The sequence below is a fragment of the Frankliniella occidentalis genome, unplaced genomic scaffold (assembly GCF_000697945.3).
Source record: "Frankliniella occidentalis isolate FOCC.00 unplaced genomic scaffold, Focc_3.1 Scaffold571, whole genome shotgun sequence".
Taxonomy (NCBI): domain Eukaryota; kingdom Metazoa; phylum Arthropoda; class Insecta; order Thysanoptera; family Thripidae; genus Frankliniella; species Frankliniella occidentalis.
In genome coordinates, this window is record NW_026267687.1 from 69,981 (window position 1) to 83,588 (window position 13,608).

General features: G+C 46.9%; 4 protein-coding genes and 1 non-coding gene across 6 annotated transcripts in view; 4 read left to right on the forward strand and 1 right to left on the reverse strand.

Moving 5' to 3' along the window:
* Nucleotides 1-43, forward strand: part of LOC127751575 (zinc finger protein 311-like) — a 2,216-nt gene extending 2,173 nt beyond the window's left edge. Inside the window, exon 5 of the mRNA XM_052275316.1 lies at nt 30-43. Coding sequence (XP_052131276.1) covers nt 30-43 — 14 coding nt within the window. The remainder of the gene's footprint in view (nt 1-29) is intronic.
* On the forward strand, nt 7-1,100 carry LOC127751576 (uncharacterized). The gene has a single exon (XM_052275317.1). It carries the CDS (start codon nt 186-188, stop codon nt 837-839), a length of 654 nt encoding a protein of 217 aa, XP_052131277.1. The 5' UTR covers nt 7-185; the 3' UTR covers nt 840-1,100.
* A 1,979-nt stretch (nt 1,101-3,079) lies between these two features.
* LOC113216150 (uncharacterized) lies at nt 3,080-9,350 on the forward strand. Of its 2 annotated transcripts, none has more exons than XM_026435898.2 (4): nt 3,080-8,333; nt 8,492-8,592; nt 8,794-8,865; nt 8,958-9,350. In XM_026435898.2, the coding sequence occupies exon 1, from the start codon at nt 3,788-3,790 to the stop codon at nt 5,171-5,173; it is 1,386 nt and encodes a 461-aa protein (XP_026291683.2). In that variant the 5' UTR covers nt 3,080-3,787; the 3' UTR covers nt 5,174-8,333; nt 8,492-8,592; nt 8,794-8,865; nt 8,958-9,350. Both variants share the same exon structure in this region, with proteins under 2 accessions (XP_026291683.2, XP_052131278.1).
* LOC113216151 (uncharacterized) lies at nt 8,777-10,263 on the reverse strand. Its single transcript, XM_026435899.2, has 2 exons — nt 9,807-10,263; nt 8,777-9,729 (listed from the first exon to the last, which is right to left on the reverse strand). Exons 1-2 carry the CDS (start codon nt 9,937-9,939, stop codon nt 9,458-9,460), a joined length of 405 nt encoding a protein of 134 aa, XP_026291684.1. The 5' UTR covers nt 9,940-10,263; the 3' UTR covers nt 8,777-9,457.
* Nucleotides 10,264-10,632: 369 nt separating this feature from the next.
* On the forward strand, nt 10,633-10,722 carry Trnal-uaa (transfer RNA leucine (anticodon UAA)). Its single transcript has one exon. It is a non-coding gene; the product is annotated as a tRNA-Leu (tRNA).
* The last annotated feature ends 2,886 nt before the right edge of the window (nt 10,723-13,608 follow it).

Sequence of the window (13,608 nt, forward strand, 5' to 3'; positions counted from 1 at the left end):
AACACCGCAATGTTGTGCTTACAAAACAGCGAGAGAAATTTAGAAAACTCGTTCGCAGCCCTCTGTATCACAGTTTTGAAGTGTTCAACCATGACCTTGTGTGTGTTGAACGTAAAAAGGCTAAAGTTGTTTTAAACCGCCCTCTTTTTGTAGGACAGGTGTGTCTTGACATCAGCAAAAAAATTATGTATGATTTTTACTACAATGTGTTGAAAGCACGTTACGGTGAAAATATCACGATGTGTGCCGGAGATACTGATTCATTAATCGTAAAAATTTATACTGAAGATGTTTACGCGGATATGAGTGAAATGAGGGAGTTTTTTGACACTTCAGATTATCCTAAAAATCATCCTCTGTACAGTTTAGAAAATAAGAAAGTTATGGGTAAGTTCAAAGATGAACTAAACTCTGAGCCCATTCAGGCATTTGTCGGCCTCAGGGCAAAAATGTATAGTTTTAAGACAGTTTCACAGCAGGAAAAGTCGGTGGGAAAGGGTATTCCCCGTGAGGCTTTGAAGTCTCAACTTACTTTTGAAGATTATAAGAAATGTATCACCCAGTTTAAGGAGAAAAATGTGACTTTCAAAAAAATTGGTACAGACCGTAGGCATAATCTGTTTACATCATATTGTATTAAGAAAGGGCTCAGTTGTTATGATGATAAGAGATTTCTGGTCGACAATTTTGTGACGTTGGCTCACGGACATTACAAAATTAAATGTTTAAATGAGGAAGAAAAAGATGATGATATGGATTCTAGTATTGATGAAGATTATGATGAAGGTGAGAGGAACCTTAGAGAGCTGGTTTTATTGCAAGAAGAACTGTGCTTGTAAATAGATGTAATAAAAATATTTGTAAATATGTATACTAAATTGATTGCTAATAACAATAAATAGAACTATGTTAAAATATGTATTTCCCTTCATTACCCTCCTGACTTGTCAAAGTAGCCGGTGTGCCTCCAGGAGGTGCTGCGCTCTGTGGGCAGTGCATAGAGTTCAGTTCAGCAGATACCGATACGACTCCCGAGAGCTGCTGCTATCTGGTGTTATAATTTCAAACCCTGTCAGCGTGTGGCCGCGTGACATGTGATGCGTTGTCAACACGCCGGGCGAGACGCGCGTTCCCGCTACGAGCCCGCTTCCCCGCCACGCCCCCCCCCCCGTGGGCGAGCGCCGCGCGGCGGCCGCGCGGGCCGTCTATTCCCAGGCGAGCGCGCGCGCGCGCGCTGCCTGTTCACAAGCGCGTTCACACTTGCATACCCGTAAGCAAAGATGAGTGCACGCACAGAGGGGGAGGGTGGGTCATGCTCATGCAAAGAGTATATAAGGCGTATGCGGTGTGTGCTGAGGGTCAGTTCTGCTTCTACGGTAAAATCGACATGTGGCGGATGCGTCATCCTTTTACCTGTTTCGTGGCGTCTGCGCCGGGAACTGGGAAAACTTCTTTCATCTTACGGTTTTTACAACACCTTCCAGATCTGGTCGACGGGCAGATATCTCATATCGTCTGGTGTTTCGGCGAGGAAAATGCTCTACCTGAAAACGTACTGAAGAACCCCGCCATTCAGGTGCACCGTGGCGTGCCAGCAGAGGATTCCGACGTACTGAGAGCGGACACTTGTTTGATACTGGATGATCTGATGAATTTCGCTTTCAACGATTTGACAATATCTGAATTGTTTACAAAGGGTTCCCGACATCGGCGTATATCTGTGTTTATTTTGTCTCAGAATCTATTTCACCAGAGCAAACACGCTAGATCAATAAGTTTGTCGACCCGGTATTTCGTCTTATTACGCTCTATTCGCGATAAGGCACAGTTCATGAATTTAGCGAAACAGGTGTACCCCGAGGACACACGTTCATTATGTAACGCTCTGCAAGACGCATGGTCGAAGCAATTTGGATATTTAATTCTGGACTTAGATGTAAATTCGAATGAAAGTCTACGATTTGTTTCAACCATATTCCCCGACGATCCGCATTTGACGGTGTATACATCGGACCGAGCGGTGCAAGAACTTTTGAGTCAGCAGGGGCAGAACGGGCATGCGAGCGGCGGCGACGATAGAGGCGTGCTTGTGGTAAATCAACTCGGGGGTAATATTTTCACACAATGACGGAAAATAATTCACTAGAGAAACTCGCTCGTTGTCGGCACCACCTACATGTGTTGCGTGACAGCCCACCATCTCTACAGAAATCGATACTTAAAAATGCCGATCAGGATTTGGTGTTAAGTATCTGCGAGATTGCGCTAAACATTTTAATGGGGAATCTTGCAATCGATGAAAAGTCTCGCGGTGCTCTAGAAAAGTATAAAAACGTGTTGCGTAATTTAGCGTATGTGAAAGAGCGCGCGCCCCCTCGACAGGTCGGACGCGGAGTACGCGGTAACGGGGCTGTGCGAAAGAAGAAGAAGGCCCCCTCAGCGACAGAAGGCTATTGGAAAGTAAAGCGACGCTACTTGGTGCAGAAAGGCAGTGGTCCTTTCCTCACCGCCCTAATCACTTCGGCTCTCGGAGGCATCGTGGGACGTGCGATAAGTCGAGCTGTTGTGCCTGCAAAATAGTGTTCATAACCTAAAAAATGACTAAAACCGGTGGCACCAGCGGCTCTTCAGTTTTGAGGAAAATGTTGATAATATCGCCGGAGCAACTTGATCGTATGAAACGGGAGACTCTCAAAGAAACGGAAAAAGATATACGGGAAAAAATGCAGAATACTTTGAAAGTATCGAATCGGTCTGGTGCCGCCTCGACGGAGGAGACGCATAACGACTGGGATAAGTATCGCGTTTTGCTGCAGAAATTTCTGGATTTGAAACGTGACGAGAGAGAAACGAGCGTGCGACTGCCTATTTACGAAGTAGGCGATGCGACGGGAGCAGATGCGTTCGAGCCGCAGAGAGTAAAGGGTGAGCGTGTTTCTGTCAAGAGCGAGCCCTTGGTGGCGGGGGTCCCTCCGTCCGCCTCCCCAACCGCTGCTGCTGCTGCAGCCGCTGCCGCTGCTGCAGCCGCTGCCCCTGCCGCTGCCACTGTCGCTGCCGGACGCAAACGAAAGAGCGAGCACGAGGTGAAGCGAGAGGGAGACGAACAAGGCCACCACCACCACCAGCAGCATTACGATGTAGAGGAGCGGGGTAAGCGCTACATACGAGGCGCGCCCGTCTTTGCACACCGCATGACCCCTGAAGTGAATTATGATGAAGACGCGATTCCTCGCGCCTTGCCGCTCTTGTCGCCTCCAAACTCGTCGTCGGAACCGCGCCCGCCTGACGCTTTCGATGAAGTTGCTGACGCTGGGGTCGACGAGTGTGGATGGCGCAACCCCTCTTCGAGCCTCTCACTTGAAGGCATGTTGGACGAAATTAGTCAACGCTGTGGTAGTCTGGTCAACGACTCGAGCCTGCCTCTGTCGACATTGCTGCAACGCCACGCCGCGGGGCTGTCATCGTCAGCACTATCACCGGACCGCGGTAACGTCTCCGAGCGGGCGGCGCCGCCAAGTGCTTACTCGACTCCATACAACAGCCCCGCGGCCGCCGCCGGTCGCCTACACGCGACGATGAGGGGTGAGGCGGCCGCGTCGCTCTCGCCAGAAGATGTCGGTGAGACGGCGTCTGGCGGTGTAGCACAGCACCCACATGTACGGCAGTTACGCTTTGGACGTGATGTCGTGTGGTCACCGGTTCAATTACTCCCAAACCGTCGAAAGAAAAGGGGTGATTGAGAAGGGGGCGGTGGGGCCGTCGACGCTGAACACCTGCCGCTGCCAACATGCGTTGGTTATCACTCGACACTCTGTGCGAAGCCGACCAGCGAGGGGGTGGACGACGAAAACCACGCGGTAAGCACACAGGCAGTGCCACGGCGGGCCACGACGGCTCGCGCGACCCGCTCCCCGCCTCACCGGCCAGCACTGGGGACCTCGCCCCGCAGAGTCAGCAGCCCGCAACCCAAGACGACGAGCAGAGACGACGACGACGATTTGTAGACGGGGAGCTACAAAAAATTTATTTCGATTTAAACAACCCTACCGCGTTTGCCTCTCGTGAAGATGTTAAAAGAGCAGCGCAGATGCACGGTATCACCCCCGCTGAGACTTTCGAGTGGTTATCGAGTCAAGAAGTCTACACACGTTACAAGCCTGCTCGGAAAAAATTCCCGCTTAATTTTTATAATATTAAAGGACTATATGATGTATATGAAATCGATCTTAACGATATGCGTAAACTGGCTGAATATAATGATGGTTATAACTACATTCTAACAATGGTCTGCTGTCTTAGTCGCTATGTGTGGGCATTCCCTCTCAAAACTAAAACGGCTAAAGAGGTGGCGGGCGTGTTAGACAGGCATTTTACGTCTGCACGTCCAGTTCGTCTTATTCAAAGTGACAAGGGAAAAGAATTCGTAAACAGACAATTAGCAGCTGTATTCAACAAATACGGCATACAGTTTCGCACACTCGAGAACCGCGGCAAGGCAGCGATGGTTGAAATTGTAAACAGATCATTAAAGACCCCACTTTGGAAGTACTTTGAGCACACAAACAGTTGGCGTTGGCTGGAAGCCCTCCCACAAATTGTATTCAATTACAACCACAGAATTCATCGTACGACTGGGATGCGTCCTGCTGATGTAACCCAAAAGGATGTCTTTAAAATTTGGTCCAAAATATACTTGAGCCACACCGCCCCACAGCTGTTGAGCGGGTGGGAGACTGCGCCTGCCACCGTGCCTACCAGCGCTCGGCACTCGCGACGACGGCGCGGCGCTGCTGCCAAGCCCTTACGCACACACACTCCACCCAGTTTTACACCAGGCGAATTCGTTCGCATTTCTTTAACAAAAGAACTGACTGAGAAGGGGTTTACCGCAAAATTCTCGAGGCCTGTGTATATTATAAAAGACATCGTGAATTTCAGCCCATTTCCTATGTATACTCTGACGGATGTACAACACGAGCCCCTGCGAGGACGGTTCTACGGGCACGAGCTGCAACGGGTCACACCTCCAGCAGCCGACACGACATACCGTATCGAACGAATTTTGGATCGGAGAAGACGGAAGGGGGTAGGCTTGGAGTATTTGGTGAGGTGGCAAGATTACTCCTCAGATTTCGATTCTTGGGTCTCCGCTAAAGACTTGCAAGATTTATAAAACCCCATATTTATTGTGTATTTTTATTATTTTACAAAAGTATGTACGTATATTTGTGTAGTGATAGCTCAAAAGGCTACTATAAGGAGAATACAATAGCACACTTTTCCTCACACCTGAGTGAAATTATATGCACGAGCGATAGCGGAAAGTTGTACGAAGCGGGTCTAGTAGAATTGCACTTGCCTCCTAGAACCGAATTTGACGTCTCGTTGTCTCCGATTTTTATGTATACAGATATCATCCAGCCTCAAGTTGTAAGTGACTCGTCGACGCGTCTGATGCGGGTTCTATCTCCCTATAACCCCTCTGGGCATTACCAATTCAACTCTATTTTTTATTTTCCGGTTGTAAAACAGAATATATCCAGTATAACAATATCCTTCCGAACAAAAACGGGTGAGCGGTATCCATTCCCCGGTGGCGTCCAACCCTCCATAGCTGTTTTAGACATTAAAGAACAAAAATGAGTAATAATTTCACTTTATTTTTTATTTTTTGGTTTTAGATCATATATAAAGCGGGTAACGTTTACGTTTGTGTTTAGTATTAATCAACATGCTGGAGGCGTACCAAGACCATTTCTCGAGACAAACGGGCCTCGGTGCCGGTGGCGGGGGTAAACCCACCGACATAGGGGCGGTGTACCGCGCGAGTTTCATACGCCAAAACGGCCGCGGCGGCCTGTGCTGTGGACTTAGCGGACGCCATATTACGAGCTTTGCTACGCCTCTCATTGCTAAGGGTGTTCGTGCTGTAGCCGAGGAGGCAGCAGGAGCGGGTTTTGGTTTATATCATGATTTGACACGACCCGATCGTTCAAACTCGCTCCAGTACGTTCGCGATGCAGCTGTGTCCCGCCTCTCGCAGGCAGGGCGTAACCTGAAACGTCGGGCGCGCGTGGCACTGACGGGTCGCGGTGTTAAACGACCCCGCAAAACAAAACCGAAAAAAGCTAAGAAGAAAAAGTCTTCTCCAAAAAAGAAGAAAAAATCTGGTATAAAACCGAAGCGGCCTCAAGCTGCAAAACAGAAGAAGACCAATCGCCCACGGAAGCAGACCGGGCACGGAGCAACAAGCACGTTTCCGTCGGACATTTTTTCATAATCAAACATGGATTCAGCCCCCGCAACAATCGTTATGCCAGGTGAACTTGATATATTTTCACCAGAAAATTTACAGAATGCTATATTGCACCAGGAGAAAAGTCTTTTAAAGCCCATCAGTGTAATTTCCTACCCTCTGACTACGCTCGAATTTCATTCTCGTGCGACTAATGATCGTTATAGACGACTAGATGAAACGTTTTTAGATATGGAGGTTTGTCTCCGCTCAGAAGACGGAGCTGCACCGATAGTAGAGCAAGATGTTGCTTGCATTTCAAACTTACTGTACAGTTTGTTTCAAACTTGTGAAATTTATTTCAATGAAAAATTAGTCGTTCGCATTGACAACTTTGGGTATTACTCTTATATTAATACACTGCTAAGTTTTTCAAAGCAAGCAGCAGATACGTTTTTACAGTCCGCCATGTTCTTTCCCGATAGTCCTGCATTTTTTGAGACGGCTGGGGAGAACAATAAAGGTTTTACACACCGGAAAAACCTTTTATCGGGAGGCAAACCTTGTCATTTGTTTGGTAAGCTCAGGTGCGGTCTCTTTAACCAACCTCTTTTAATACCACAGGGGATTGACCTCAGGGTGAAGTTGTCCTTTGCGAATGAAAATTTCTATATGTGGGAGGCAGATGGCGCTACAAGTCTAAAATTACATGTGACTGATGCAACGCTGCAACTCCAAAACGTAGCTGTATCTCCCTCTCTTCTTCTCTCCCACGCTCGCGTCTTCAGTCAAGCAAATGCTCATTTTCCCCACAAGCGGGTGGAGACTAAGTGCTTCACCACCCCGACAGGCGGGCGTAACATCCACTTGAACTCAGTCTGCACGGGGCCCATCCCGTCTTTTATTTGTTTGGCTATGATTGAAAATTCAGTTTTTAACGGAAATAGGAAAAAAAATAGTTTCACTTTTCTTCACAAGTCTGCAACATCCATTTCAGCTTTTGTAAATTCTCATGAATATAAAATCGGTCCTATGGATTTTCACTCTACACACCCAAATTTTCTCAAATCCTATTATCAGAGTTTGATTTCTGCTACGGGAGCCGACAAGCGCCCGTCTCCTCATATGATAACCCCAGAGGCCTATCAACACGGGTGTTTCCTGGCATGCTTCGATACGTCAATTGACGGGATGGGCGGACCGTATTCAAGCATTCCTAACGCAGGTACGACGAGGCTAGAAATAAATTTTAGTAAACCTTTAGATACATCTCTGACTTGCCTCGTATTGCTCGAGTTTGATTCGGTCCTAACGATTGATGGTAGTAGGAATATTTCAATCTATTAGCATGGATACATTTGATATAGAAAATATTTTACGTGTAAATACTAGTACTAAGCGGTATTTTATTGGGGTTTTCGCCGCCAATCGGCTGCCTCTCGCTCCCCTAGCGAGACCTGCTGTACTTATAGCAAACCATGATACCGACCGTTATGGTGGCTCACACTGGGTAGCGATGTTCCTACCTGCACATGTGCAAGGTGTGCATCTGTTCGATAGCCTCGGGGAATATACTTCTAATCCATATTTTATAAGATTCATCGCTGTAAATGGAGGGCTTTTGAGCTATAGCAGACAGCGTATCCAGAGTTACACGTCAGATGTGTGTGGAGAATATTGTTGTGTTTTTGTGTACTTTTGCTGCGCCCCAGGCGGCTTGTTCAATTATTTCAAAAGAAACTTTACATCGGATTGTGAGTTAAATGATGCTCTCGTTGTAAAAATGTTCAACCAAATATATACATGTAAGGCTCACTTTAAGCGACCCTCGTTGCGGGCTGTGCACGCCCAGACGTGTACATCGCACTGTCACGCGGGCCCGCGGCGGGGTTGCCCGGCCGCTAAGGCCCTGCCTAGCGCTCCCCAGTAGCCCACCTCGCTATTCTGCTGGGGTAAACAAAATGACCCCAGCAAAGCCGCCCATAAATACGGTGGGCACGCCGGGGCTGTCACTTGCTCCTCCATCGTCAGCCGAACAGCACAGCCCCGTTCGTGTCGCTCCGCACCGCTCGCCGCCCTGCTCGTCACTCTCGCTAAGGTAAGCTACGCTCTTCATTGTGCCACCTAACCTCTTGTAATGTGTTCATGAACATATGGCTCGCATGCAACGCGATTGAGATGGTTTACCTAACCCCTCTTTCATGCGTGCTCTGATATTCTGAAAATAATTTGTTCCTATTTTATTTGTCTTTACAGTGTTGTATCTGTGTTGGTGTGGTTGTACGGTCTCGCTTCGTGTCGCTGCAAGCCGTCCTGCTTCCCACCATCCTCAGCGTGCGCGCTATTGCTCAACTAAGGTGAGATAAACGTTTCTTGTTGCGACTTTGTTTTTTGTTTTGTGAGACATCCCCTAACCGGTGTGCTCTACGGTGTCATGTTGAGCGCGACGCGGTGCGATCACACAACGTCAGCACGTTCATAACCAGGCGTCTGTTAGTAAAGAAATGCATACACATTTGGATATAAACTAATCCTCGCCCCCTTGTTTTGTTTTACAGACACGTGCTACTCCTCGTAGTTTCAACTTCAAGGTGGATCCTACGTTCTGGACTTTTGAGAATCTTAGAGAGGTAAGTCAACCACCCCGTCTATACCCCTCAATACTCCTATACTTCGTACGTCAATACTTATTTTAATTATTTTTTTTTTCTTTTCTTTTCAGATTGCTATCAAGATGGCACAGGAAAACCCCGTACAGTTTAACGCGGTTGTTGATGCGCTGAACGGCATAGCCGTTGCGCCCGAATTCACGAGTATCCGAGACTTGATGCTGAACGTGAATTACGAGGTGCGGCTGGCACAGAGGATCGCTACACAGTACGGTTCGAAGGTAAAGCTAGAACTACTGTTACCAGGCGGCGGTGGGGAGGCCATTTTCATTGTTCTACCTACACGTCTGGCAAGAATGTCAGATGAACAGTTGGAGGGTATGAATACGATGGCATCAGCAGGGTGCCCTTTGTTTTTTTTGTATAAGGGGATGAAAGGCCCTGCCTTTGATGTATGTTTCTCATCAACCTGATAAATAAATAAATCATTAGTTAAAATGGGTATACTTTTGCGTTGTTGTACTGTTATTTTTCTCCGCTACCAGATATCACAGGATAGATATGTCAAATCAATGCAATATTTAAATGACAAAACTTTATTATTTTATACATCTCAGGATGAGGTTGACTCATTACAAATCTGAGCCATTTTAACACAAATATCTCCAATACTTTTAAATACACTTGCTACACGAGCCTCACTTCTACAGGCTTTCAAACTCATTGATTTATCTTTAGATACACGTTTCTTCTTAGCAGCAGAGGAAATCGGATTCTTAGTAGTTCGAGTAGCAGGAAGAATTGGATTCTTAACAACCCGAGTACATTTTCTTTTCGCCTTAGGCACCTTAGGCTCCGGTGAAGTTGGCACATCAACAACCGCATCTGCACACACAATATAGAGAGCGCGTTAGATAAGACCTTTTCAACATGGTCACGATACACAATAAATAACTACTTACCAGATAGAGGTTCAGCGCATGTAATTTTCACCGGATCAACATTCCAACACAACATTTGGGCAATCTCTTCGTTGGTGAGGTGTGCCACAGAGTTCAGAGTGTGATCTGATAAACCAGGATAGTTTGACGCCATTCTGAGCTGCACGGAGAACACAGTATTCACTTAACACGTTCGATGCGTCGCAATGAAAGAGAGACTCTGACTAAAGTACCCAACCATCCACTAACTTATATACCATATTTTCACCGCTGACTCCTTCTTAATAAATCAGGCCACCCCCACCCTCACGCTGCATCATCACTTTTTCCAATCTGGTTTTATATAGACTAGCGGTGCCATGGTTTTCGAGTTAGCAGAAACTTGTCGTATTCGTCCAGCACATAAGAACGTGGTTAATATTCGATCATTTCGACTCAGCCCCACCTGATTAATTAAAGACCTGTATTTATACTTTTGCATATTAAAAAAAAAAAAAAAAAAAAAAAAGAATAATCACGTAATCGCATCCAACTCTGGTCTTCTTATCACAGAGCAGAGATTTATAGCATGTGACTACGTGAGCATTCTCCCCATTACCCACCAAAGTACACCTATTTATATACAGCATGATTGGGGGGTGGAGCACTCTCAGGTTCGCATGGCACACCGTAGCCTTACATTGCTGACCATACAACCCGCAGTAGGGCGTTGGTGGGCAACGACACGACACTCTGCGCGCGTCCTAGTTAATCCAACACACGTTTGCATATTCGCCTCATCGGAGCCGTGGCGGCACCCACCGCCAGGAGACATCACACTCTGCTTCGTTTACGATAGACGGCATGAGTCAGGGTGGCCGAGTGGTCTAAGGCGCCAGATTTAAGCTCTGGTCCCGCGTTGCTCTGCGGGGCGTGGGTTCGAATCCCACTCCTGACATTTTCATTTTCATGCTCACACGGAGGGAGGCTGTGTGTGTGTGTGTGTATGACCTGAGTCGACCTCTCTGTAACGGCCGCTGCCGCAGCCGCAGCTGCAGCAGCAGCACCAGCCACCCCACAGCATCCTCCCCCCCTACCCCTTCGACGAAAGTTGCGCCGGCAAGGTAGGCAACCAAACGTACACCTAGAGTGGTGACGCGCACCGTGGCGCGGCGCCGCTGACACGAGGTGCCAGCGACAGCGCCAGCACCAGCGCCTGAGGGGTAGGCAGCCAAACGTGCGCCAAATGGCGCAGAGGGGTAGCACCATTGAAGGGTGCAGTACCAGAATGGCGCAATGGCGCTACACCATGTCTTGAAAACCGCTATTCTACCTCTCTAGTATGGGTTCTCTAAAATTAATTAAACGAAAAACACCCCTATTTAAGGCGCGCTACACTATTGGCTGCCCCCTTATTAAGGCTCAGTGCACTCAGTGAGATACAAGGCACAAGGCAGGCATTTCGATAGTGGTGTCATCTAGCGGTGACTTTCGAACTACTCAATCATCCATACTTTGTGCATCAAACAAAGTGCACCTTTAGCATTTCGCACAAGACGTGTTTGGAGCCTGGTGCTGAACCCCATTATTGCTACACCTCAGATCTTCTATTGGCCAGCACTAAACGTTTTGCCACGGGGACAAAATTGACGCATTAGACAAGTGTCAGTGCCGGGAACCAAAAATTTATCTAGTGCATACGGTCCAACACGGTGAAACTGACCGTAACACTTTATTTGGAAACTGTTTGGGAGAGCACATGCGGGAACGTAATTACTCTCTAGGTGGCATGCCGTGTTTAGATGATAAGTCAAACACCGTTCCGGCTGCGCACCTGCACTGCTTTCCTTCACAAATCACTTTGGGCCTCAGCTGCACCTCTGGATCAGGAGAGTAGCCCGTCGGACTTCCGCTGTGCGCCAGCAAATGACCGTCATAAAATTGGCAATCCTGGTCGATTTGATTTGTTCCCCGCTGCGAGTTGCGGGAAAGCTTTGAGTGCGCTGATCTGCCCCGCCAGAAAACGGTCACCATCCCTGGAGGTTTGGTTTTCTTGAAATGTGAGAACTGTAACGCTCAGGTATGTGTAGCGCAATTTTGCGAAATAATGGTACAAATGTATTACGCATTTACGTTGGGCCCCGTCCCGTGCGTTTTAGTCGGTTTTAGTCAGGCACAAGATATAGCTGAGCGAAGTGCGTTCAAACTAACGACGTTTACTCTAAATGTAAGGAAACATTTTTTTCCCCCCCGAAAGGCAATATTTTTTGGGCACATTCAGCCCGGATGCATGTGGGAAAATTAGGTATAGTTTTACACACACAATTGAGTTAAGTTTTACATTTTTAAGTTTAAGGTTTTAAATTAATTTGTGCAGTTTCAGGGATAAAAATTGCATCTGCCGGTGTATGCACGAAAATGGCCCATTTTTAAGAACACAATTGTTCCCTTTTATTTAGAGTGAACGTACGTATACCATTCGAAACATCCCTTTGGTTCTTCCCACCGGAGATAGAAGAGTGATCCAACTGACTTGAGAATTAAAAGGTTGGGCGTGAACCTTGTTTGAAAGGGTATGACACTGTCGTTTTATGCCCGAAAAGCAAAATGTTCGTATAGTAATCTTGTAATCAACCCCAAACCCGAACATGCGGAAACTGCACCCAAGAGTTGACCGTTTTCGGTCTCCACTCCACACACGAATCTAGAACGCCATCGCCCACGCGTGTCAAGCAAGTCCATCCTGCTGGTGTGTGTGCTCTGTACCTTAAACGACATCCCCGCGTACCTTACGACTTAACAGTGTATGCACCGGTAAAATAAAGAAAGGATATCCTACCTTTAAAAGGCGTTAAAGCTCCAAAGGCATTACAATTTATGTTTTTTTCGAAATATGTCTCTCCCATGGAACAAAATTGGATTATAAAACCTATTTTCGTAATCTACGCAAAATTTCGAGTCAAACGAACCTACATATGATGGGATTCTGTTCAAAAATGGCATAGATTGATTTCATTTTATGTTCTTTTTGACTTGCCTTTCATTTGCCGACCGGTTATCTGAACCCTATCACTTGTAGGCTCGTTTGACGCGGAATTTTACAAGGAATGCGATAATGAATCTCAAAATGTGATTGGTTTGCTCATATAGTAAATATTTTGAAGAAACTGAACACTGTTAGAAAAAATCCTGGAATTTCACGAAGGGGCACTCGTGAAAAGTATTGCCAAAGTCCTTTGGGATTTCCCAAAGAACTCTGTAGATTTCACGTGTCGAGTTTAGCTTTGAAACATATAGACAAATGAAAACTTCCATCTTCAACATCTGTTTTAGTACACAAAAACTAAGAACGGAGTCCTTTGGGAATTTTTAATAGTGGTGAAAAGTGAATCTTCGGGAAATCCCAAGAAATTTTTAACAGTGAAAATATACTCTTTAGTGCCCCTAAAACGAGTTTAACACCCCTGGAAAGGTCGAACACCACACCTTTGTTTTTCCGGTGTGGCTGAGGTGTGCAAACGTAAACGTTGTCGGCTTTTCCTTCGAGACATTTCTCACCGCCTTTGAAGTCGCACACGCGTTTCCCACTAGCAACTTAAGGTCTGCATCCCCATCACATTCCAGCTGCTCCGGTCTCTCGCCACCCCTATCCGTGCCCTGCTTCTCCGCTTTCTCGCCCCCTCCTTTACTCCCATTGTCTCATTTGCATGCAAGATAGGCTCTACGCGCTGCGACATGCTTGGAGCACCATTGGAATAATTCGCACTTCCACTACATTGCAGAGTAAACAGGGCGGCCAAGTGCGTCAAATAGAATGAATCGGCCGGCACGTGAGTTGGGGGGG